The following is a 27,595-nucleotide window of genomic DNA, read 5'->3' on the forward strand; positions in this document are numbered from 1 at the left end:
AAAAAACAAGAATGACTAAGGTAAGGAAAGCAGACTATTTATATGCATTTGAATGCATCAGATTGGTTGGTTAGTGATTGATGATGCAAGACCAGCCGTGGTCAATCATATCGAGTTTTGATCCTCTCGAAATTTCTTTATTTTACTGATTTTTTTTAAAGTCTGTATTTATTTAGAGTCTGCATGCATTCTCTTATGTACTTATGTTTTAACACTAAACTGACACTGACAATAATACAGCTAACAAACGGTTAAAATTATGCTAAAATGATGCCTGGTCTAATAATATGAAATACTACGAAAGCTATAAAGCTCATTGATGGTTCAAAGATTGGTCACAACAAGATTCATTTCATTCACTTATTTTTATTTATTTTTGCCATTTTATGTAGTGATACTTTAAGTACACTGTCAGAGTGAAAGACAGAGTAATTTAGTGTAAATATTAGGGATGCTTTGATCAGGGTTTATGATCGGCCGATACAGAGTAATGATTCTGATGCTTTAAGCTTTATAATACTTAAGTGGAGTTTTCTACACTTATACACTTAAGAGAATAAATTAAGGATGCTGCATATAATCTCTTAAAATGTGTTATGGTCAGAAGTAGCTTGACAAAAAATAATAAATGGCAGAGATCTTTAAAAGAAAGAAAAGGAAAAATAAGAAGTTTATAAACAAGTTTAGAACAAGTTTATAAAAAAAAAAAAAGATTGGAAGGCAAATTTGATGCATAAGTTAAAATGCAAACCTATAAATCTACTATTTACCAAAAGGAAATAGGTCTACTGTTTATTACAATAAGTATATTATAAGAAGTTATATTATTAAATATACATGTTAAAAACATAATTATATATCTAATATTTCCAGCCAGTTTAGTAAACTTACAATATTGTCAAACACAGAATTTTCAGTTCTTATATGTAAAAAGGCCTGCAAGGTCATTCAAATATTTCGCTCATGAGATCAGCCATGATCAGTAAGTACTGATCGAGTCATTAAATGTGTTTACCAGCTGATACCGATGAAAGTGATCATACATGAAACCCCTGAGATCAGAACAGGTATCTGATGTTAATGTATATTAAAGTGATCATACATGAAACACCTGAGATCAGGACAGGTATCTGATGTTACTGTATATAATATAAAAGTGATCATACATGAAACACCTGAGATCAGGACAGGTATCTGATGTTACTGTATATAATATAAAAGTGATCATACATGAAACACCTGAGATCAGGACAGGTATCTGATGTTACTGTATATAATATAAAAGTGATCATACATGAAACACCTGAGATCAGGACAGGTATCTGATGTTACTGTATATAATATAAAAGTGATCATACATGAAACACCTGAGATCAGGACAGGTATCTGATGTTACTGTATATTAAAGTGATCATACATGAAACACCTGAGATCAGGACAGGTATCTGATGTTAATGTATATTAAAGTGATCATACATGAAACACCTGAGATCAGGACAGGTATCTGATGTTACTGTATATAATATAAAAGTGATCATACATGAAACACCTGAGATCAGGACAGGTATCTGATGTTAATGTATATTAAAGTGATCATACATGAAACACCTGAGATCAGGACAGGTATCTGATGTTAATGTATATTAAAGTGATCATACATGAAACACCTGAGATCAGGACAGGTATCTGATGTTAATGTATATTAAAGTGATCATACATGAAACACCTGAGATCAGGACAGGTATCTGATGTTAATGTATATTAAAGTGATCATACATGAAACACCTGAGATCAGGACAGGTATCTGATGTTAATGTATATTAAAGTGATCATACATGAAACACCTGAGATCAGGACAGGTATCTGATGTTAATGTATATTAAAGTGATCATACATGAAACACCTGAGATCAGGACAGGTATCTGATGTTAATGTATATTAAAGTGATCATACATGAAACACCTGAGATCAGGACAGGTATCTGATGTTAATGTATATTAAAGTGATCATACATGAAACACCTGAGATCAGGACAGGTATCTGATGTTAATGTATATTAAAGTGATCATACATGAAACACCTGAGATCAGGACAGGTATCTGATGTTAATGTATATTAAAGTGATCATACATGAAACACCTGAGATCAGGACAGGTATCTGATGTCACTGTATATTAAAGTGATCATACATGAAACCCCTGAGATCAGGACAGGTATCTGATGTTAATGTATATTAAAGTGATCATACATGAAACACCTGAGATCAGGACAGGTATCTGATGTTAATGTATATTAAAGTGATCATACATGAAACACCTGAGATCAGGACAGGTATCTGATGTTACTGTATATAATATAAAAGTGATCATACATGAAACACCTGAGATCAGGACAGGTATCTGATGTTAATGTATATAAAAGTGATCATACATGAAACACCTGAGATCAGGACAGGTATCTGATGTTAATGTATATTAAAGTGATCATACATGAAACACCTGAGATCAGGACAGGTATCTGATGTTACTGTATATAATATAAAAGTGATTATACATGAAATCCCAGGGATCAGGACAGGTATCTGATGTTACTGTATATGATATATAAAGTATTTGACACAAAAGCCCTGGGATCGGGACAGGTATCTTAAGTTATAACAGTATTAATGTAATCTGAGAGGTATCTTAAGTTAATTTGTTCAATATAACATACACTGACTTTACATGAAACACCTGCGATCAGGAGAGCTATTTTGTACTGCATATAAAAGGCCTTGGACACGAAACCCCTGCGAGGCTGTTTTCACAATCTGCGCATGATCCGTGACCTATGCAAATTCAGATAGGCCACGCCCACTCGATGACGTAGTAGCGGTTACGCTGTACTGAAACCCCTGGAAAAAAGTGTCTGCCTTATATTGGTAGCACAGAAGGCCGGTATTTATGATGCATTTGTTTTAAATATGTCTTTCAAATACAAATAATATTTTGTCATTTGTATTTTAATAAATAGTAAATATTCACCAATAAATTTGATTAAAAACTCAAAACCATTTATTAGCAGATGTATTAGCTTCTTTATCAGCTATCACAACAGCGCCACCCTATGGTAAACTAGAGTATGACATGAACACAGAGCTTTATCATTTAGCATAATTTTTAGGAATGTATATCATTTCAATACTAACAAAGGACATAACACCAAAGTAAGTTGTAATAGAGATCTCTTTATTATAGTGCATTTATCAGATGTTACAAGATGGGTTTTAAAAAAAAGAAGCTAAAACAAAAACCATTTCAGTAAAAGAAAACAAAACATATGCACACGTTCCTTGCTCCTATTATTTTACAGAATTGTTGAAATTAAAGCTTCACATCTGAACATAGGATAGCTAAATGAAATCTGCAAGCTAAATACATTTTCATACTTAAGTTCATACACTTTAATTACTTGTCATAGATGATGCTTATTCAAATAAATCTTTCTACTACAGTAGATCTGTATCATAAGAACTAAAAGGCCAAGAAAAAAACAAATTATAAACATTATTAGAGTTATGAGACATGAATTTCGATGACAGACAAAGGGGGAGGAAAACTAAACTAACCAAATGCATTCATGTCACTATCAAGTTTCACACAAGGTAAAACGTCACCTATTCCCTTGTGAGAGGTCAGTAAAGGATTAAACCACTGGGATCTTTACAGATGCTGCATTCAACACTGCAGTTGCCTTTGGAATATGAAGAAGAGGAAAAGAAACAAACAGGTTTGTCAGTTTTGGATTATTAAAAGAAGCGTGTACACGTTCCCAAAGCAAACATCTCTTTGCTGGTGCTTGTTTCTATCAGTGACACTTTTCAAAATAAACTGGTGCATCAGGTAGAGCAGCCATCGACGGATGGAAATGAGGAAATTGTGAAATATGGAAAAGGGAGGCTGGCTGGATAAGTTTGCATTTTAACCTAAAGCTGTTCTAAAATTCTCTCACTCAAAGAAAATCAGAAACAACCACTTAAGCTTACAGGCAAGTGTGCCATCGATCGATCTTGCATCTCGGTTTTAGAGATTACAAAAGGGAAAAAATAATGCATCCTAAAAAGCCCTTAGTGGCCTCACCTGAACGCTCATGAGATTCTGACTGTACATATGATGGAGGACACCTCGAAAGAGACCGCAATAACAAAACAAAAAAAAAATAATTATCACATCATCAATAAAAATAAAGAAAGAGAGCTAAAAGAAGGATCACTGGAGTGGGAGCAGCTCGCGAAAGGCCTCGCTGCTCCAGCAGAAGGCGCTCACTCCCTCCATACTCCCACAAACACTTCTGCAGCCGCCGCTTACATGCCAATCCAAACACATGTAAGGCTGTTATTAGTGCCTGGGATTTGATTGGATGATCTGATACTACAGCAGACACACAGGGTCAAATGATTTCTTCCCCACCAGTGATAGTTTAAGACGTCTTTCAGTCCAACGAAATGTTTCACAGGCAGTAGAGAAATCGAGCTGACGTTCACATGGAAAGCATCATGTGACCTACCTGAAAGCGTTAGCATGATTTTCAAAGAACGCGAAGAAGAATGGATGGAAAACAGAATGTCACTTTATTGTCTGCTTTTTGTTCCTTCTTTTATTTTCCCAACCTGATGCAGGTTACAATGAGTTTTATCAAATGTGGGGGTCAAAGGATGGCAACTCACACCTTGTAACATTTTTTAAGTCATGCGTGATTGCTTTAAACATTGGGAAAGGGAAGAAAAATCAGGCCTATAATCTGGTTTCAGTGTATTAGGTAACAGAAATATTTAACATCCTGGGTCATTCTTTGCGTGCAGAAAACCACGGGGAGAGGAGAGAGAAGAGAGAGAAAGAGAGAACCATGCTGTACGCTGAGTGTCTATTTTGAAAAGGCACAGCAAGGCTACTCCCACCCTCAGTTCACACACACATGCGCACACACACACGCACACACACACGCACGCACGCACGCACGCACGCACACACACACACACGCACACACGTGTATTTAGACAGCACTGGGCAGAGTCTCTGACGTATACAAGACTGGACAAGAGAAGGAAATGAATAAACTGGGCAACCAGAAGAGACTGAAACCAGTGCTATCGCCTTTTACATACACTCATACACACACACAGCGCTGACAGAAGAAGAAAAGGTGGAATGGATCATTTAGCGTTTTTGAGCTGGTTAGAGAGCCAGTCAAGCCCTTCATAAAGGCCATCACCGCTAGTGGCGCAGGTGGCCTGGATGTACCAGTTACGATGACGCAGGGAATGAAGGCCCAGCTTATCTGTGATCTCAGCTGCGTTCATGGCATTGGGCAGGTCCTGTGGCAAAACAATTGACAAGAGCAATGCAGTCAGATACTGAGCTTCTAAAATATATTGAACTTTGATTTGATCAGTACTGAATCATAAAAAGGCAAGATGACTTTATGGCTATTTTACTGGCCGCAATAAAATGTGTATAATGCAGGCATCAAGTTTATATCACAGTGTTCTGATGGACTAACCTACTCTTGATTTATTTTCATAAATCAACAACACTAAAAACATTAACAATGCAAAAGCTCAAAGAAAGTCTGATTAATCTTGGTTAATAACAGCATCGACAAACTGAATATCTTACATTTTTGCCATGCTAAAGTTTAAGTCTTTATTTTTTATTATAACTAAACTTGTATTTACTTCACTTAAATTACATCCAAAACAGTAATATTGTTAATTATTAGGGGTGTAACGATTTATCGTTGTACGATTTATTGCGAAGCAAAAATGTCACAATATGCATCATGGCGTTATGACGATTTGACTACGATATGACGTCCGTTTTTCTCTTATTAGTTGAGCTGTTTGCACGTGAGCTACGTTCCACCTGCTGTCGCACGTGAGTTCAGATTGCAGCAGCAGTAATGTTAGCAGACCAAGATGAGTGGAGCTGAAATAGAGGATGGCCCATCCTCTCAGAATCAGACGTCTGGCAACATTTCGGTTGTACAGTCATTGCTTTAGACTCGTCCGCTTTTTGACACGCATACTGGGTCAAACAAGTTTTAAAGTCTTCACAGTGATTTACATACTTTGCACAGCGACAGGGATACCTTCTAATGGTGTTGAAAGAGTCACATACTGTATTTATAAGGTACAATTCACCATAAAATATCATTCTGTCTTCATATAATGTTCCCGCCGCAAAATCACACATGACGTGAGCTGACCGTGAGCTGTTACTACGGAGGGCGGACTTTAATAGACGCGCGTATGGCAAGCCGTTTTAGCATTTAAACCTTTGTTCTGACTATCCATAAATATATTTTGAGATATCTCTAATTATATTTTGACTAGTCATAATTATAATTCGACTAGTCAGAATGACAATTAGAGATATCTGCAATTACAATTGTACTAGTACGAAATCAGATTGGCGATATCTGCAAATATATTATGACTAGTCATATTCCTCCATTGACTTACATTGAAAAATATTTGCAGATATCTCTAAATGAGTTTTGACTAGTCACAATTGTAATTAGATATCTCTAAATGAATTTAATTAAATATGAATTAAATACCTGGAAATGTGGATTTTTTTTTTGCACACACAAAAAACGCAAGTGACCAAGCAAAGCCTTAAGCTCTTACTGTTAAATTCAATTGAATAGAAAGCTTATTTTTTTTGCACCTTTACTTAAATTGTTCCTTAATTTTGTCTCTGTCATTTCAATAATATTTTTAAGAAGTTTTTAAATTGTTTTATTTTCCAGAGACAGGCCTGTTTCATTTATTTTCTTAAAGAAGGTTCAGTTTAACAAGTTGAAACAAAAGAAATACATAAAAATAGTTTACTTGGTAAAATTTGCATTTCAGTTTAATTTTTATTCCAAATATCGTGATACATATCGAATCGTGAACATTATATCGTGATACACATCGTATCGTGAGCTGAGTGTATCGTTACACCCCTATTAATTATTACTGCTCATTTAAAATAATTGGCTTCAATTTAGGGCTGAACAATATATCGTTTTAGCATCAACATCACAATGTGTGAATGCGCACTATTCACATCCCAGGATCTCCAATGTGGAGTCAGGATCGTAGTGTTATGGAGTGATTTCAATTTAACCATAAAAGCGTGAAGGTTTATTAGTTATTAGATGAGTGGGTGTTTTAAGGTCAATGACTGAGTAAGCATTTTAAATTAGTTAAAAGCATTTAGGCACAAGTAATTATCATTGCTTTAACAAAAATGTATTTTTATTTAATAATGTATATAATGAAGACTACACAACTTTGATTGTTTGGTTATTTTATTTCTGTACCTGAATACTGTTAGACTCTATTTATATCATTGCTCAACTGTATTTATGCTGGTAATTAGTCTATTATATGTTCAGCAGATGCACTCCTCTACAAAACCTTCCTATTCAATATAAATCTATGAATTATTTGAAAATAGAGCTATTCATGTTATTTTTAAGAAATATCGTAATATAAAAATCACAGAAAATAAAAATATCGCAATGTACATTTTTTCCAATATCGTGCAGCCTTGCATTGTAAAAAGTAACTGTAATTAAAAAAACAAAGATAACTTATTTTTGCAGAATTTCTTTCAGTCATGCTGCCTGATTAACCTCACTAGTGTGAGCATGGGAACGATAAGCATATTCGGTATATCATTATATCCATATTAGGAGTCACTTAGGTATATCTACACTTTTTTGGCATTGAAGATTAAGACCAGCAGTGGAGTGAGATAAAGTATTAAAAACCTACAACTTTTAAAATTAAGCACAGTTTCTTTACAAATTTACTTCAGAAGTGAGTGACTTTCTTTAACCAAATAATTTAATTTTAGATTAGATTTAACTTTATTGTGATTACACATGTACAAGCACAAGGCAACGAAATGCAGTTTCGGTCCGAGAATATACAGTAGGTAGGTATATGTAATAAAGTGCAAATATAGAAAAACCATGATTATATTTATAGATTAATGTGCTATGAACATTATATACAGGTTGCATTAATTATGATCAGAGATTTACAATAGATGAATATATGTAAAGGTTGCTATTAATAATCAAAGGTATGCAGATATGAACAATCACAAATGTATATGTAAAGTGGGTATGGACAATTAAAGATAAGTTAATGAAATGAATACGTGCAATTTTAATGTAATTAATAGGTTTTTAACAACAAAAAAAAGATTTTAGAAATGTGAAAGTTGCTTACCTGTTTGTTAGCAAAGACGAGCAACACAGCATCTCTCAACTCATCCTCTGCCAGCATCCTTGTCAACTCCTCCCTCGCCTCATTCACTCTCTCCCTATCATTACTGTCCACAACAAAAATCAGGCCTGTGAAAGAGACAGTGGGAGACTGAGTAGGTGCTTGTTACCTGGGTTTGTTTGCATGTGCGTGTGTTAGTGTGGACACTGACCTTGCGTGTTCTGGAAATAGTGCCTCCAAAGCGGTCGGATCTTATCCTGACCGCCCACATCCCACACTGTAAAGCTGATGTTCTTATACTCTACTGTCTCAACATTAAAACCTGCAAAAAGAGAAAAAGGGGGGGGGGGGGGGGGGTTAAACACTGGCTGAAAAACGCAGGGCAGACGAGATGAGGGGGGAAAGGGTATGAACTTCTTGTGTCTCTTGCTGGCGCCTCACTATAATAACACTATAGCCGCCTGAGAGCAGAGAATATTACCATAAAACACAAAGCAGAGAAATAGACAAGATGCATGGATTAGACAGGAAAGGGGACTTTTAAAACATTAAGAAAGTTTAAATTGCTGTACAACACTGGGTTAAATAAAGGTTATCAATTAATTTGAATATAATGTCGTTTCTTTCTTTTTTTTTTACTTTAATCAAATGTTCTGCAAGTTTTCAAATAGATAGGCTATGATTTTACCTTTACTCTTTAACATTGTTCAAAAAATTGGGCAGCATAATATGCAAAACAAGCATATTTCTTTTAAAATGGAGATGTAATGGAAAGAAAAACAGTATGCAAGGATCACAGACCAATAGTGGGGATGGTGGTGACGATTTCTCCCAGTTTCAGTTTGTACAGGATAGTGGTCTTTCCGGCAGCATCCAAGCCCACCATCAGAATTCTCATCTCTTTCTTCCCAAAGAGATTCTTAAATAGGCCTGCAAACATATTCCCCATGATGGCAGATCTGCAAAACACAAAAGAGCTGATTATAGTAACTATAATGTATGTAGTACAGTCCAAAATTAACATTAACTGTGCTTAGGACAGAATATAGTGTCACATTAGTGCACTGTACACTTTTCGTTTTGGTGTTTTGTTTGTCATGCTTTTATGGCCAGTTTCATTGAGTGTTATAGGACAAATTTTTGTCCGTTTCCACTGTCAAAATTACCAAAACAGCAAAGAGTATGGCCTCAAATGGGTGGAGCTAATCTTGCGGCTGAACGCAAGTGGGTTACAGAATAGTGTCACCAGTGTGCAACAAACCATGAAAATGACAACACAAGGCAACATTTTTACAAAGCTACATTTTCAAACATACACCACTGAGACATTACCACATAGTACAATGACAGAACGTACTAATACACCATGATCAACCCGAGCACAAACAAAGCTCATCACTTTGTGACAAACAGCCACATGCTGAGAAGTAAGAACAGATTCTGCTGTATGTCCTCTACTGTTGTTCATAATGCCATCTAAAACATTATGATTATGATGTTATTTTATTGTCATTCTGGCATTAAATAATGAGTGGTTTAAAATTACAATAATATAATTTAAATCGCAATATATTTTGGTGCAATATATCAAAAAATAGATGTTGTGACGGTTTAAGTACAGGTAAACAATGCACATAACACTGCAGCGGAGCTATGGTTTCAGACTCAGGGTGAAAGCAATCACTACACTCCAGATGACCTGCAGCCCTCCTAGATCTGTGTGAAAGGAACCAAAATATTGTCAAACCATTCAATGTGATGTCAGTGGTGCACAGTAATCACACAAAATTCCACAAAAATCACTTGTGGATAATAAAACAGTAAAAACTGACTTTGACTATGTCTTCTGTGACAGATCAGGATGTGTATTTAATATAGTAAATACACTGGTTTTTGTATGCAACACTGCTCTTTGGCAATACGTTGTACTGCCTGTAGTAAATGCCTACACTGACTTGATGTAGGGGAAAAGACAATGGTTTTGTGGGTGCACAAAAGCGTTCTTTAAACTTTGAACCACTGAAGACACAGAATTTCTTGAAAGTTTGTGTTCCTTTTCTGGACTGTGAATCCCTCTGAATAATTTTGAAATTATTTAACAACAAAATAGCCTGACTTTCATCCTTGCACCCTTAGAAGAAAGTGTGACAAAGTGACACCTAGGGTAGAAATGGAGGCCTGAAACCACCAAGTGTTTGCAACATACAGGCATCTGCTAAAAAATTTTACACTAAACGACTCAAGTCATTTCAAAGAAATCAAACACCCAAATTAGATGATCCGCAATCACAATTATACAGGAAATGATTAAGTGTCATATCCCAATAAATAAAGGTTCATCATGCAAAGAGAAATTAGGCGGATGTAGCCACAGATAAACAACAAGCTCAGTGATGAGGTGAATGCAAGATGCCACCAGTGGAAAGAAGAGGACAGGGGGAAACAAGAAACCTGACAAACATGTAAGGAGACACTTGCCCTCTGAATTAATCAGAGACACACAGAGAGAGAGAGAGAAAGAGAGAGATGGAGAGCCTGGTACCCATCGATTGAGTTACACACCAATCCCAACTGTAATTCTAGACATCAACTGGACCATTTTTAACAATTATCCCACCTCAAACCTATTCAGACCAAAGACAGAATCTTTCCTTTCTAGGCCCTAAATCGTATATGACACATGTTTGAAAACTCTTAGAAATTAAAATTATCAGGCTATTAGTTCCTATTAGGGTTAAACATTATATAGTTTCAGCATCTATCCTCACAATATGCACCTCTGCAATGGTCACATGGTAGTATTTGCAGTTTTGAGTCCAGATTATAGTTGACCAGGCACCACAGTCCAGAAGACATGCGATTTGTGGAGTCACTGCAGAGTTTAACAATAGTAGAGTGAAAATTGATCCTCTGCATGAGAATGCGAGTGTAATTTAGGAAGCTTTAAAGCATTTAGGCACAAGAAATTATAACGTAATTAAGTTTAACAAAAATGTATTGCATTTCTTTAAACGATAAAGCTTAAACGGTGTTATTTGGCATTTGATTGTTTAATTCTAGCACCTAAACACTTTTAGACTCCCCTGAAAACCATAAAGCATTTTATTTCACAAATGACAAAATCAGATTTCACACATTTCTTTATACGTTATCAACCACTTCCAGACTTCAAACAGGTACAAATACAATATGGCATTGTTATGGGACATAAGGAAAAAGTACCCTAAAACAATCTATTCAAACTTTCCTGTGTTGTACCAAAACACAAGCACTACAGTCTAAATGACTGTTGCTATAAACATCCCCATTTCATTCACCCGCTTTCCCATTTCACAAGCCATGTAACTAGAGCTGTCATCTTCTATAACAATTGGTAGTGAAATTTTACAAACATCCATTTCCTGCTAACATTTGAGTGCTGTTGATGAACAGGTTTTAAACCACACTGATTGGCCATTGTGTTCACTTGCTCAACAGATATGACAGTGAATGCCCTTGAAGGTCAACAGTTTACCACTCTCCAATGCCGTTCACCTCATGCAAAACAGATACAAAGACTGGAGCTTTTCAAAGCCGTGTTGATGTGTTTAAAATTAATGAGGTTTTTAGAATTTCTTTTTTTTTAACCAAAGTCAATACTTTTGACAACACTACATGTGGCATTGATTAGTTCATTCAGTGGTACTGATGCATTGCATTGAGTGCTCCTGCAAAAGAGATTAAATATGAGAGAAGGGCTCTGATCCAATGCACATTTTGTGGTGGGGGTGATACCCCACTATGCAAACTTCATACATTGAGGTGTGCATAAAACCAAAATCCAAACCACTAGCCACATAAAATAAATGTTTACTAAAAGGCCCTATTTAAAAATTGTGAAAAGATGTACTCTCTCCAGAGAATCAAGATGTTGCACACAAGTTAGGCACTATGAATGGTGTGAGAACACACCCATTGAGATTGTGAGAGCAGCATCCTTTGGGTAAAAAGGAGTGAGGTGCGGCTTCAGAATGCATAGACAGCAGCACTGAAACAAAAGTCCCAAAAGAACAAAAACACCACATAAGCCTTAAAGTATTTGAAAACCGCCCTTTTGTTCAACTGATGTCCTCCACAAGGGGTCATATCAGTGGAAGATGTCCCACAAAATACAAGGAAGTGCTAGGAAAAAAACTGACTCATTCTGTGACACAGATTTCCACAGGTTGACTCACTGATCAGATGGGCCTGCATTATGGTCAGCGTGTGTTCCAGATTGAACAGCTAAGAACATTTTCGAGAAACAATAGAGAAAACAGGCCAAAACTGCAAACTTTTTGAACAAATAGATTTTGGATTTTTAAAATCTTCTATAGGATATGTCAGCCCCAAATTAAGCCACATAAATAATACATGAGAACCAAAGAAGTGGAGCAGAAAGGTGAAACAAATAGCTCTCGTTAATGAAGCTGTAATCATAACTGCATGCTAATTTCTGCCCAAAGTAATAAAGCCTTAAACTACATACCACTATAACCACTGGTCTATAAATCCTTGAATAAATAAAAGTCTGATGATAGTGACAGATTTCAGAGACCACATCTTAACATTTAAAAACTTCTGTTCTGCTAAGAGATTTTTCACTCTTTCTCCACCGTGACTCACATTGTACCTCTGTGCAGATACATGTAAGAATAATGCAACAGATGTGATGAGTATTGCAGTGTCTTTTCCCTTGCTGGTTACAACAAACTAAACTAGTCATGCTGAAACTGAAGGCATTTAAGGTTAAGCCCTAGTTTAACAGCCACATTCTTGCTGCCATGTCTTCAGCTTAATAGTCAAAGAGCAGAGTAATGTCACATACTATACTACTTACTTTTTGCTAGTTTATTCTTTTTGATTATTTTTTTTTTATAATAAAATCACATATACTTTCTTATCATTTATGAAATAACCATTACACTATACAATTTTTTTTTTATCCGGTATTTCAGGGATGTCAGAACTAAATTCTCAGCATTGTTACTCCAGTCACAACATTCTTCATAAACTATTATATGCTTGAATAGAACATATAAAGCATTAAAATATATATCTGACAACAAACATCTGAACAGCATACATTGTTACTCCTAAGTGCCTCAAATTTCAGCAGATAATTTTCTGTTAACATTTAACATGGCTGCCTTTCACTAAAAACACAAAAATGTTTATTTTGCAGCAGGGAGTAGCAGCAAACAACATTCCAGACATTTGAGTATGAAAATAAAGTAAGAGCTTTGCGATCACACAAATTGAGACTCTAAGTTTCTAATAAATGGGTATTGAAAAGAGACAGAAATCCTTGCAAATTCTGGCTAAAAAAAGACAATATGAGTTAGATCAACATCTTCCTTGTAACAGTACTTTGAATTTACTTCATGCTTGAAAATTAAAGTGCAAGTCAAACTTATTAATCATGACCTTTATAATGCTTATCATATTGTGTATATTAAAAAACAGGTTTCAAAACACCAACATGGGATGGATTTTTAACCCATATGCAAGATAAAATGCTCATTAAACATGCAAAACCTTCAAAGGCCTAAATAATCGTGACAACCTGTTTATCAGGCAGACTAGGAAGTGAAAGCACAACAGAAGCTAGAGACAAATCACATGACAACATCTGATCCCATCCACAGTTTCAATGTTGCGACAGACACACAGGCCAATTATAGCGAGAAATGCTTCCTAACTAGAAATCAACACATCAGTCATTCATAATCAGAAGGACTGGGTGGCTGTGTTTGCTTACGAAACACTTTACAACTTAACAGCAGCAGTACAACCACATGAACAAAAACCAGCATCCCACATCCGAGATCAATGTTTTCCCCACTGGACCTGGGTTTTAATGGAGTGAAATTAATTATCACAAGCTATGTTTCCATCCACCTAATTTTATGCTCATTTTAGATACGCAGATTAAAAAAAAAATTTAATCGGTTGATGGAATCATGAAGATGTGCATAAATTTTGAAAATGCGCATGAAAATATGTGCATAACAGAGTAGGATAAACTATATTCGATAAGAAGATGCGAATAAACTTCGAATGGAAACACTTTTACTGAACAAATTCCAGTATGCGCATTAAAAAAAAATCATGTGATTTTGTTATAAGAGATCATGTGATAATAAAAATGTGTGTGAATGGACAAACCAGCAGGCTGAGCACATTGCAAAACAGCTAAAATTATGTTTCAGTATTAGTGTTATATTATTAATTACATCCAGAACTGTTAAGATCGTCTGTGCTCCGTGTCGGCATCGTCTTCTGGGGCACAAATTAAATAAGGAAGAGGAATAAGATTCATGCAGCTTCTCCTACCACAGCAAATTGCATTTTTACTGTTAGAACTTGGCACGAATTTATCAGAAAGTGACGATTTTGTTTTCTTGGACCCGTTGGATGGAAATGCTGCATTATTCCCACTTCTTTTATGCAATATTGTAGTTTGGCACATAAATTTAATTAGCATATTCGGATGGAAACATAGCCATTGACAGTGAACTAGCATCACAATCCATTTGATTGACACATTACAGTGGCCACCTGGTGTATGACACCTGCTAGATATGATAAATAAAATGTGTCATTGTTAAAGGAATAGTCCACCTTAAAAATTCTGTTAAACACAAAAGATTTTCAGAAGAATGTTGATAACCCATAGCCACTGATATCAATTGTATTATTTCTTATGCTATCATTTCCAACATCCTTCAGAATATCTGCTTTAGTGATCAACAAATGTAAGAAACACAAATAGCTTTGCAACAAGTGGAAAGCGAGAGAAAATGGCTTAATTTTGATTTATGGATGAACTTTTCCTTTTAAAACAGTACAGGATTTTGAATCCTGTGATGTTTTATTTAATCATGATGCCAAAGACTGGTTCAATCCTGATCACGTTGTGCAAACCCACGTAAGACCGACACGAAGTCTGTTACGAAAAAATAAATAACTATCACCTCAAGCATAGAGACATGAGATATCGTTAAACCGACAGACGTCAGCTAATTTGTAAGCATGATTTCATATGAAACGTCAGAAACACGGCCTAACAACCTTTCACCGTCAGAATGTCAGTCAGTGGGATAACATAGTCTATTCATTTTCGGCATCACATATATCTACGCATAAACCAATATAGTAAAATATAGAGCCTAAATATAATGAATGCAGACTCTGCGTTTACAATGAAACGTTCTTCTTGTGTCGGTAGCGACGCCTTGTATTCCGCTAAAGTGCTAAGGGCGCAGGCGAGGTAACCGGATCACTCTGCTGTTTACTAGGCTACTACCCGTTTTACCTTATTCATTCCTGTCTAACTTCACCATTCGCGTAGCCGCATTGAGGCTAAAAAATGAATATTGAGAATATCTGAATATTCGAGAAAACGTAGGCGCGAACGAATTGTGCAGTTCCACATCAGCTAAGCAAACATCCGTTAGCTAGCCTGTTAGCCTCCCTGACTGAAATGATCATTCATAACCGAAATCTCGCTTTCTTTTAGCGACGTGTGAACAAAATGGACTTAAAAATGCCTATACGTGATAAATATCAGAATGACAACGCAAAATGTGTGGTTTTGAAAGTATTTACCTTTTGGTGCAGTTTTCGCTACAATTTTCCGGTTCTCCTCCTCACCGCTAAAAACAAAATGGCGTCTTTCTCTAGACCGAGGACAATGGCGTCATGGAACCCGCCTTCGCGTAAGGGCCATCCAATCACACGCTTCAAAATCTGTACAAAGCCCCACCCCATTATTGTCGTCGCCCAATGGGTGTGTCGTGGGCGTGAGGGCTGAGGTACGCGTGTACATGCAAAATGAAAGATGACTCGACCTGAATATGTTTAGCTAATGTACGTTATGCTCCTGATGAGAACCTCATGTTTGAACCGCATTTTACCAGATAACCGTGTAATTATGAAGTAAAAGGATAAATGAATTAAAGGCTGTGTTGGAGGAGGACTTTCTAAATATATGACATTAGCTTCTTAGAGGAGTGCATCGACTAACATTAACATGAGGCTCCCCTCTAGCGGCAGAGCCACTACAATGCGTCAGGAGCCCATTATATACAGTGCTCAGCATAATTGAGTACAGCCCATTTTGAAAATTAACGTTTTACTAATTTCTCAGTGAATATATGCAATGTATTTTGGTGCAATTAATCAAAACAGGTTTATTAAACAGATATCTTTATTAAAATAATATTTTAATCATCAAATATAATAAAAAAGTAAAGATAATACTTCAATTCAAGCAAAATATTGCAATAAAAATACAACCTACAAAATTTCAACTGTTATACTTTTTTCATTCTTTTTATTTTTTTAATTTTTGTTTAATATTTTTATATAACATATAACTTTTATATAATATTTGGACCGTTATCGTAAGTTATTGTGTTAGATAAGCTCCAGATTTGGCTTCGGTACTGACTAATCTAATGTATATGCACAGATGTAATACTGTATAACTTCCTATTAAAAATATGTAATTAAAAAATAGATTTGTGATGGGTGTACATATATATGCCGAGCCCTGTATAGCCAGTGAAATGACACGCTAGTTACAGCATAATACAACTGTATGCTTTGTGCCGTTTGAAATGAATTTTAAGATGTTATAATTGCTTAGTTTAAAGTTATAGTTCGCAGAAACAAAATCAATATTGCTTGAAATAAAATGAAATATTCACAAATATTATTTCAGCCAGTCAGGTCAACATTTATTTAGTCAATAGAAAATAGAGGGATATTCATAAACACATAACTAAAAATAACTGATTAAGAAATTACAAAACACACACACACACACACACACACACACACACACACACACACACACACACACACACACACACACACACACAAAACAAACTCACTAAATTTAATTATGTTATGTAAATAATATAAAATGCTAAACCAATTCAAAATATTAATGAATATTAGAGCATTACATAAGTGAGGAAAATAACAAACATAACAAATAAAATAGATTTTAAACAAAATAAAGGCAAAAAACAAGTAACACAAAACCTAAAAGTATTTAAACATTAAAAAAGGTATCATACCATTGGCATAAGAAGAAATTTTAGCATGAACTTAATTATTTAATTTATTAATTAAGATTTTATTCTTAATTTGAAGATCAATTCCATTTAAATAACCATGTTCCACTTTAATGGATTGAAACTTAAGATTCTAAGGATGTTAAAATATCTCCATGCAAACATTAATGCCAAATAAGAACTGTTATTTTTGAGAGTGCAGGCATTTTCAGGATGTCTTAAATCAGCACAATGCATGTAAATATGAATAGCAAATCATAAAACCACACTCTCAGAAATAAAGGCAAGCTGTCACTGGTGGTACCTTTTCAAAAGGTACAAATTTGTACCTAAAAGGCTAATATATACTTTTGAGGTACCAATATGGACCCTTTAAGTACAAATGTGTGCCTTTTGAAAAGGTACCACCCCAGTGACAGTTCATACCTTTATTTCTGAGAGTACAGTAGTCCACCAGATGGTGTAATATATTGGATTCAATTAGCTATCGAGTGTGTAGACAAAGTACCGTCCAGTCAGCAGAGGGTGCTAAAGATACAACAAGCCAAGCAATTGCCAGTTTACAGAATATTTGAAAGTTTGATATGAAAGCTGTATACTCTTACATTTTTTAAACTACTTCCATTTATTGGAAAGTTTAGCTTGAACAGATTTCTTTCAGGTCGTGCCAACAACAGGGTCCTGCAAAACAGGGCTTTTTAAACCTCTGTCTAGTAATATTCCTAAAACATAGACCGTAATACTGAAATGGTCATGCCACTAAAAAGAAAATTGTTGCAGAGCTAAACATTCTCAAAGACTATAACTGACTACATTTAATATCAATGGCAGCGATCTAAATCTGGTAATGAAGGTTTTACTGTCAACAAGATTAATTTTTAATTTAATGAACAATGAAAAATACATTACATCAGCACAAATGTTTCCTGTGTAATTTTATAACATTAAACAGCTCTAATGTAAGCAAACTGATGTAACAATCCAGCACAAATGAACCAAGACAATTGCTCACAATTCAGGAGCAAAACATGTCTTCTCCATGTTTGGACTGGTCATCACAAGCAGGAAGTGCACCTGACACCTGCACCATTAAGGTGGGTCTTAAACAAAGAAGGTGACATCATAAGGGAAATTTGGAGCCCAGTTGGTCAGTCACTGATGGAGGCGAGAGGAACTGAGATGAAAGATCAGTCATGATTAGCTCATTATATCTTGTGCTCAGTGATGACAACAGCATCAAAGATGCCGATGTGTTGATGCTGAGGAAATGAGAATGAAGCCACAGTTTGTAAACAAGGTGTTATAATTAAACAAGTGTAAACAGACGCTCATTATCCTTGTACTGAAATCGGGGAAATCCTTCATTGTTTGTTTTATAAAGATAATAATATTAATAGCGAGTGATGATGAGAGTTAAGTCTGAGTCATATTTTGAAGGCACAGAAACGTCCCGTTTTAATATCTCCTCTTTTCATTCCTTTTTTGTTTTAATTATTTTTTTTTTTATAATTTGTATTAGGCTATAATATCTTAGGCCTATATTAAAGTAATATAAAGACTTTATGGTCATTGAAAAAAAAAAACCTAAACGAAGTTACCAATTAATGTTTTTGAAGGAATTACACATGTCCTTTACGATCAGAAAGAAAACAGTTGCCTGAATCAGTCATGAATAAGTGTGAACCAGCAGATACCCTATAGTAAACGCGAGGCATTCAGCAGGTACGCGCACCTGCCAGCCCGCCTGTGGAGAAATAAGAGTAGTTTGCTTGGCAATGGGCGGAGAAAATGACTGATGATCCAATATGTTTGGCGCGCATGCCTCACCCCTCTCGGGACCGCGCCTCCCCAGGGGCTGAAATAAGTTTCTGCCCCTTTAAGAAGTTGCACTGTCCAGCACAGCAGGGATTTCAACACGGACAGATAGCGCAATGAAGAGCAGCGCCGACCCGTCATCATGTGCACCGGGCTTCCGAGGACTGCCTGTCCGCTGCGACTTATTGCCCTCTGCATCCTTCTCTCCCACGCAGCAGCCTATTTCGGGTCAGTAGAAGTTTTCTTTACTCTACATCATGTTAAACTCATAAAAAGCCTCTAAATGCCTCATTGTTATGTTTGACTTGGATTAGAATTATTTTATGTTGTGTCAACAGGTGGGGATCTTTGGTGATGTTGGATAGCCAATGCGTAATTACGCACATAATGTTTTTAAAGTTTAACATGTTTAAAACCTACATTGCAGGTCGCCTGTTTTAAATAATCAGATAAAGAACAAAATCATAATTTGATGAATGTTGCAAAATTGATGTATAGGATAAGTACTTATATACATTTTTATTTATAAACTTTAAGAAAACTTCAACCTTTGGTTTGCTCTCAAAAGTAACAGTAACATTATATTTCATTTTATTCATGTTTATATATTTTAACTTTCTTTCATTTTGTAAATATATTTTAGCCATGTTTTTTTTTTTCAAATTATTGCCGTTAAGTGTAGCGCAGTGTATATGGATCCAGATGTCTTCGATGGTTTGGCACCGCGTCGTTCCCCGCGCTCTACTTGATCATTAAGATCTTTATGGCTTAGGCTCACAGGATGTTGCCCCACTGGTGTTTATATTAAGAATCCCATAAACACCTAAAAACTCTTTACAACAGGCTTTATTTAAGAGCGCTAATTGAAGTTTGTTGCGCGCCACAGTAATGTTTTCAAAAGCCAGAGCGCTTCGTGAAAGACTGGGGGAAAAGAACAAGTGCAGTTTTGTGCATGCTTTATTCAAACACGACTATTCAAATTATTTAAACATTATTCAAAGCACGTGTGGCAACAAAGTGCATTCTGAAAAGGTTATATATTTTAAAATACCTACAGCAAAACTGGTGTCAAAGTTTAACCTATGAAAATTAAATAAATATTACCAAGTTACTTAAAGTAATTTGATAACATAATATTAACACCATTTTAAAGAAATTTGTGGAAACTAAACGCGTGGTTTGTGTATATAAACTAAACAAAATGAAGCAGCTGAAAAATATATCTGTAATTATTGTGTTTTCGTTAGGCTTACAGGTCGCGAGCCTCTGGTTTTTCTGCCGGGTCCATTTGCCAACGAGCCTACAAACGGTAAAGCGCACCTGAAGCAATGCGAGCAGATGACTCTGACGCGCCGGCAAAAGCGCCTGTGCCGTCGGGAACCAGGGCTGGCAGAGACTCTGCGAGAATCTGTCCGCCTCAGCCTCCTCGAGTGCCGCTACCAGTTCCGCAACGAGCGCTGGAATTGTAGTATGGATGGCCGTGGAAGTCTTTTAAAGCGAGGTAAGAAAAGACCCTCTAGGTGTTTTTTTTACATTTATTCGCACATACGAAAATTGTGATTCTTTTGTAGCTAAAATATAGACAGACTATTTACGTGTTCTATTTACGTGCTAAACATTTTAATTTAGGATGAGATATGGTTCATTCATTATTAGGCTAGACTAATCAACTATCAGCCTTGCAGCTCAAGGTCAAGAAACTAAAAGCTGATTATACAGCATTTCTTAAATTTAATCATAAACGTTTTAAATTAAATTATATGACCACTAAAATTATATATAGGTAATAATATCTCTATATAACCTACCCTACTAGTTTTTATAGAACTAAAGGGCTCAGGGCATGAAAAAGAGGAAGAGGAAAAGAGTAGCCTAGGTAGGCTAAAAAATATTTGTTGAAACGTTAGCAAAATATATATATAACACCTTATTAAAACGGTTATGACCTGTTCATTTTTTTACATCTATGTTAATGAGGGACTAAAATGGAATGACCAAATATTCCGTTTAAAACCCACAAAACACAATTTCACAATTTACAGTTTGTTATAGGCTACCCTTAAATTAGCCAGAGCTATTATATGTCAGAAAAGGAAATGTTTTAGTATTAACAACTATTTAGAAACCTCCATGTGGTGCCTGCTTTCCAAACGGACATGTGCGTAATGTGCAGGATGTGAATGTGAAAGCCATGCGTAGGTCAGTCCGCTGGTAATTAGGGACTTGGGAAGCGCGGAATCCCTGTGCGGTGAGGCCTCGCGGGGCCAGTTGAAGTATTTTTATCTCGCGGAAAAGCGCCCAGTTCTCAGAGGAAAAGGGTGGCGTGATCGTGATCGCGCACTTTCATCTGACAGAAAACTTAGTCAAAATAATAATTAATTGGATCAAAATACAAGCCTTGTCCCTGCTCTGATCTAAGTAAACAACAATACGAATAGGTCGCACGGGGGTAGGGGATTATGGCAAAAGTATCAGGATAAAACTCCACTTAAAACTTAACTGGAAAAGTTCACAATATAGGATTTAGTATGAGGAAATATAAGAAAAACACATTAGGGGAAACAAGATAATGGAGGCTTTTTCTTTTAATAATTGCAAAAAAGTACTTGAAGTAAGTTGTAAAGAATAAGCAGAAATGTACTTTTACATTAAAAACGAGCAATTAAAAAAAATTAGAAACTTTTGTATCCTTTTCGGCGATGCGGTGGTGCAGTAGCTAAAGCTGTCGCCTCACAGCAAGAAGGTCGCTGGTTCAAGCCTCAGCTGGACTTGGCATATCTGTGTGCAGTTTGCATGTTCCCCCCGCATTTGCTCCGGTTTCCCCCACAGGCCAAAGACATGCGGTACAGGTGAATTGATAAGCTAAATTGTCCGTAGTGTATGAGTGTGAATAAGAGTGTATAGATGTTTCCCAGAGATTGGTTGCAGCTGGAAGGGCATCCGCTGTGACGACCCCAGATTAATAAAGAGACTAAGCCAAAAGCAAAATTAATGAATGAATAAACAAATAAATGTACCCTTTTCCACTTGTCATGTTGATTTAAATGATGACTTTTTAAAAGTAGTTAATGTTAAGCACTTACAGTATCTGTGTTGAAAAGTTTTCAATCTCTTATTTATGTATAAATAATGTAAAAAAAAAAGCAGTACACTGTGATGCACAGTGCTCATTCATGAATTGATCCCCTCATCAGGTTTTAAAGAGACGGCCTTCCTGCTTGCGGTGTCATCTGCAGCATTGTCTCACGCGCTTGCCAAAGCGTGCAGCTCTGGGCGCATGGAGCGCTGCACCTGTGATGATTCCCCTGGCCTGCAGCACCGTGAGGCCTGGCAGTGGGGAGTATGTGGGGACAATCTGAAATACAGCACCAAGTTCCTCAAGAAGTTTTTGGGGCAAAAGAGGGTCAGCAAGGACCTGCGCGCCCAGATTGACGCACATAACATAAATGTTGGAATCCGGGTAAGTTGCAATATATTCAAGTTGAAACTAACACCATAGTGTACTCTTAAAGTAAAAGTGGATTATATAGTGATGCCACGGAAGGATGTTTTTTTCTTAGGGTCAATTCACAATTCAGCAGACACTTATCAATGACAGCAGACACTTCTTCAGGTTTTGCTGGAGCCTGTTTGCTCTGTAGCCACTGGTCAAGACTTTTTTCAAACTGTCTTTGTCGGGTAGTGATTTATCTGAGATTTGATGTACAGTAATTTTGGAATTGTTTGTGTTGGTGCCGAGTGAAGTGACCATTAGGGAAAAGGTCATTTAAAAAAATCTAATAAAAAAAAAAAACCTTTTACATTATAAATAAACTTTGTTAGCATGGAAAAGGTTGTACATAGAACCATAAAATCTTTTTTTCTTACAACATTCAAAAAAGGCTCAAAGCTTGCAGACTTGAATATCTGTAAGGGTTAACTTCTCCTGCGGTCTTCTGGTTCATTGTAGCCCAAAGGAGCGTTCAGTGAGTGGGGTGAGGCAGGTAAGTGAGCAGGCATTGGCCAGCACACTGGAGCCAGGTGTTCCTTTCCCTGGTCCAGGCAAGACAGCGCTTGCTGTGGGGGCCCTTTTCAAAATTAGAGGTCTCCCATGAGGGCGATTATACAGAGAAGAGGCCTCTGTAATATATGAGCATTTTTTCCACCTACTGTATGCCTGCTGCTCTACCAGTCTCACTGCTGCCGCCACCGTCGCCGCTGTTGCTCTTCCAGACTTTCATAAATCCTCATAACATCCCTCAAAACAGTCCTGTTACCAGGAAACTAGCAGCCTCAGGGAAAGACAGAGAGAACGAAACAGGGGGAGGGTTTACGAGGTTCACAGAAAAAGTAAGAAAAGAACGGCTGGACAAACTCGGATCTTATCTTATCAGTCTCCGGTTTTGTTGTTTCCCACAGTTGACACCTCAGGCCACAGATGGCGGTTAACAAAAACAAGCAAAGGTGGCTGAGGTCTTGTTATCCCTCCCCTTTCAGATTCTCTCCGTTTCCTCGCTTCTGCTTCTCTGCATCTCTCAGGTGGCCCTGGGGTAGGAGCTCATACCTATGTTGGGTGGAACACCCCCATCGACCATTTGACCTCCCCATCTACCCCTTGGGCCTTTTTCGATAAACTTATCTGCTCTATAGCCTCCTCACTAATATGTGAAATTAGAAACAGAGAAACAAACTCTCCAAACAAGGAGAAACAGATCAGTAATCAAGATGTACAAAATGTGGTTTGGTTCTCAAAGATAAAGCACTTTGAAATTGAAAGGCAACAGACCAAAAATAGAAAATTAAACAAGTTGATCTGAGCATAGATCAGCAATGGTGGCCCTCAAGAGGTGCAGGTCAGAGTTGAAAGACCGCCAACTAAGGCATTCCCCCTGCGTTCATCATCTACACCACGTCAACTCAAGGATTTCAGCTTGAGGCTATGAAGTCCCAGAATATGCATTTAGATACTTCTGAGCAACTTATTAAGATAAGCAGCTGTTCCATTTTGGCAGACTTCTGTGTTCATCTCCGTTCTCAAAAATAGTAGTTTTTAGATAGTTCTCAGACTTTTGCAGTCCATGGTCTCAAAACTGACATGTGACTAATAGCGAATTGATGGAAACTAACTAACTGACTGACTAACTAAATACATTTAAAAAAAAAAAAAGCTTCATAGGCTTTATTTTTCTCTATACACTCACTTTAATTTGATGACCTCCTTTAGGCATCTTTGTGACTATAAGCAATTTTTCAAGCACCTGATCATTGGTACGGATAGGGTCAGTAGAACAAGTTGACATGTGCTTGCAAAAAAAATTATAGTCAGTCTGACTAAAGATCAAAATAAATTTATAGCAGACTTTAACTTAGATAACAAATATTCTAATAACTGTTCACATGTAGACGCAAAGTGACTTATATAGTCAACTAAATGCTAGATGTTTAGGTCTAAATAAATAGACCACATATAGACTTGTTTTTCACAAGAGCATTGTGTTGTATTCGGTAATGTTCATGCTTACAATTTTGTTATTGTGCTTACTTTCAGGCCGTGAAAAGTGGACTTAAGACTACTTGTAAGTGTCATGGTGTTTCCGGTTCATGTGCTGTAAGGACGTGCTGGAAGCAGCTCTCCCCGTTTCAAGACACAGGTCATCTGTTGAAGTACCGCTATGACACAGCTGTCAGAGTGCACAGCGTTACCAACTCTGCCACGGGGGAAACAGAACTGGCGGGCCCTCGCCGCCACAGCATCACGGTTCCCCGACCCCGTCCCACTGAACTGGTGTTTCTGGAGGAGTCGCCCAGCTTCTGCAGGCCATCCCGCTACTCGCCTGGGACTGCAGGCAGACCGTGCTCCAAGGACACCAGCTGCAGCAGCCTGTGCTGTGGACGGGGCTACAACACTGCCCTTCGCCTCACCACCCTCTCCTGCCACTGTCAGGTCCGCTGGTGCTGTCACGTTGAATGTCAAACCTGTCTCAGAGAGGAGGAGGTCTATACGTGCAAGAAACACTGATTAACCTTGCAAGACACAGAGTGAGAGGGGAAGTAGACAGAGGCAAATGAGTGGGACATGGGGAGTGCTGAGAATTGTGTATGCATCTACTAGTCAGCTAGAAGAATTTGGAAGGGTTTGGAGGTTGTTGAGGATGATCTGCCAGCCTAACCTGATTTAGATGAGATGGCTTAATGGTCGAGTGTCACTTTCTGAAACTCTAGGCTCCTACATGGAGCAGATGCTTGACGGGAGACCATGTTCATTTAGTTTGAGCAATCAGGGCTTGAACAAGCTGCTTATCTATGTCCCTCCTTCAACGTCTACCAGCCAAGAAAGTCCTATGTGGTGCTTGGGCCAAGACCCAGGCCTCGAATCTCCAACATAGACAGCAAAACAAATATGTATACCTCCTCCTTCTCAAATGAAGGAGTATATGAAACTCGTGCAACAAGTATGAGCGAACTTGGACATGGGGCCAAGAGCATGCTTGAGATTCTTTGATGCGGTCAAAGAAAGAAATAGGACATTTCTTATGTATATTTCCCAGCTTCTCAAAAGATGTGCAAGTTTGAACCGGAACACATTATCGATTTTTACCAACCTCATGATGAAGGCTGACTTTTGAACTGTTTTTATTGAATGCACACCCCTATGGCAATGGATTAGCAGGCTGCAATGTTTAACTATACCGAAAGTAATGTTCTGAAAGTGAGCACTTTTTTAATGCTTGCTTGCATTTCTCTACCTGCCTATACTGTATATCTCTCTATTGCTCTGAGAGTCCACATATGGCTTCAAAATATACTGAAAGTATGAAGCACTTAATGCATTTATTTGTGAATAGTCTTATATTTGTGAGGAAGAAAGTACTTGCATCTTTTATTGTATTCAAAGGTATCATGCTTAACATAGGTATATTAAAAATGTGGTTTAGAGGAGGGGAGGTATGCTGATAAACTGGAAATCTACTGGGACACAGTGTGCTTTTATAGACTTCTAATGAATGTTAGAGCAAGTTATATAATCTAAATGTTATGTTTATATCTTTAATGGCCATTAAATGGCTGTATGTGATAATAGATAGGAACGTATTTATTGCAATTAGACAAAACTGATCAAATGCTGGATCAATTTCAAGTACACTAGCTGGTGCATTCCAAACTGCATTCATATATTATACTTTTTTTTAGTTTCATTTGCCACGATCCTGCATGATATACCACTTTATATGCAGGAGTTTTCAAAAGCACAAGCATTAGGAATCATTACAGCATGACCCTAACATAACCTCTTTCTACAGCTGTGTATAGTATGTGCAAACATCTGGGCGTCTGAGTGTGTAGACTCTATTCTTTACTTTTCTATCAAGGCAAACGAGAGGGAATATGTCGCATCCAGAACAAAGGAAAACATCTCCTTTCCTAGTCACAAAGGCTCTCTGCCCTATAAAGTCTTTCATGTGTGTGAAGCCTTTGATAAAGTCTGTTCCAGTCCCTTATTAGTCCATTACCAATCAGAGAAAATAACAGTGCTTTTTTGCCAGGATGTGCCAGAGCTGAAAGTTTGCTGAATGCCTAAATGAATGCCTTTGTTTCAGACACTGTCTTAATCTTTTGTAAAAACAACAAAATATATTATTATTATTTTTATTATGATTGTTTCTCAAATACATTTTATTTTGTTTAATTGGTCAGTTTTTTTTTGCGTCGTTGTTATTTATTTCGTTGATTTTTTTTGTAGTTTTCTGTTTAATCTTTGTTTTGTTTGTTTTGTAGTTTTGAGTAGTTGTTTGTTTGTTTGTTTGTAGTACATAGCTTATTTATTTGATGATTTTTTTACTTAGTTCTTGTTTTGTTTGTTTTGTAGTCCATAGTTTTTTGTTTGTTGTTTTCAACTTATTGTTTTGTAGTCTGTTGTTTTTGTTTGTTGTTTTCAACTAGTTCTTGTCTTGCTTGTTTGGGAGTCCAGTTTGTTTGTTTGTTGTTTTCAACTTAGTTCTTATTTTGTTTGTTTAACAGTCTTTATTTTTTGTTTGTTTGTTGTTTTAAACTTAATTCTTGTTTTGTTCGTTTTGTAGGCCATAGTTCTTTTGTTTGTTGTTTTAACTTAGTTCTTGTTTAGTTTGTTTTATAGTCCAGTTTTTTTGTTTGTTGTTTTAACTTAGTTCTTATTTTGTTTGTTTTATAGTCCAGTTTTTTTGTTTGTTGTTTTAACTTAGTTCTTATTTTGTTTGTTTTATAGTCCAGTTTTTTTGTTTGTTGTTTTAACTTAGTTCTTATTTTGTTTGTTTTATAGTCCAGTTTTTTTGTTTGTTGTTTTCAACTTAGTTCTTGTTTTGTTTGTTTGTTGTTTAACTTAGTTCCTGTTTTGTTTGTTTTATAGTCCAGTTTTTTTGTTTGTTGTTTTCAACTTAGTTCTTGTTTTTTTTTTTTT

The 27,595-nt window shown here is 36.5% G+C and overlaps 2 protein-coding genes and 2 long non-coding RNA genes across 4 annotated transcripts; 3 read left to right on the plus strand and 1 right to left on the minus strand.

Annotated features, from left to right (window-relative positions):
• The first annotated feature begins 254 nt into the window (after window positions 1-254).
• Window positions 255-3,414, plus strand: LOC147845704 (uncharacterized). Its single transcript, XR_015481045.1, has 2 exons — window positions 255-1,190; window positions 1,442-3,414. It is a non-coding gene; the product is annotated as an uncharacterized LOC147845704 (long non-coding RNA).
• arf2a (ARF GTPase 2a) lies at window positions 3,207-15,952 on the minus strand. Its single transcript, NM_201504.1, is given in 5 exon segments — window positions 3,207-5,353; window positions 8,267-8,391; window positions 8,475-8,585; window positions 9,065-9,222; window positions 15,893-15,952. Coding segments are annotated over 4 exon segments (546 nt in total). The 5' UTR covers window positions 9,213-9,222; window positions 15,893-15,952; the 3' UTR covers window positions 3,207-5,191.
• On the plus strand, window positions 5,758-8,385 carry LOC141381245 (uncharacterized). The gene is made up of 2 exons (XR_015481041.1): window positions 5,758-7,135; window positions 7,183-8,385. It is a non-coding gene; the product is annotated as an uncharacterized LOC141381245 (long non-coding RNA).
• A 3,303-nt stretch (window positions 15,953-19,255) lies between the features above and the next one.
• Window positions 19,256-25,987, plus strand: wnt9b (wingless-type MMTV integration site family, member 9B). The gene is given in 4 exon segments (NM_001137660.2): window positions 19,256-19,410; window positions 20,430-20,683; window positions 22,377-22,642; window positions 24,710-25,987. Coding segments are annotated over 4 exon segments (1,077 nt in total). The 5' UTR covers window positions 19,256-19,324; the 3' UTR covers window positions 25,181-25,987.
• Window positions 25,988-27,595: the final 1,608 nt, after the last annotated feature.

The sequence above is a fragment of the Danio rerio genome, chromosome 3 (genome assembly GCF_052040795.2).
Source record: "Danio rerio strain M-AB ecotype USA chromosome 3, GRCz13ab, whole genome shotgun sequence".
Classification (NCBI taxonomy): domain Eukaryota; kingdom Metazoa; phylum Chordata; class Actinopteri; order Cypriniformes; family Danionidae; genus Danio; species Danio rerio.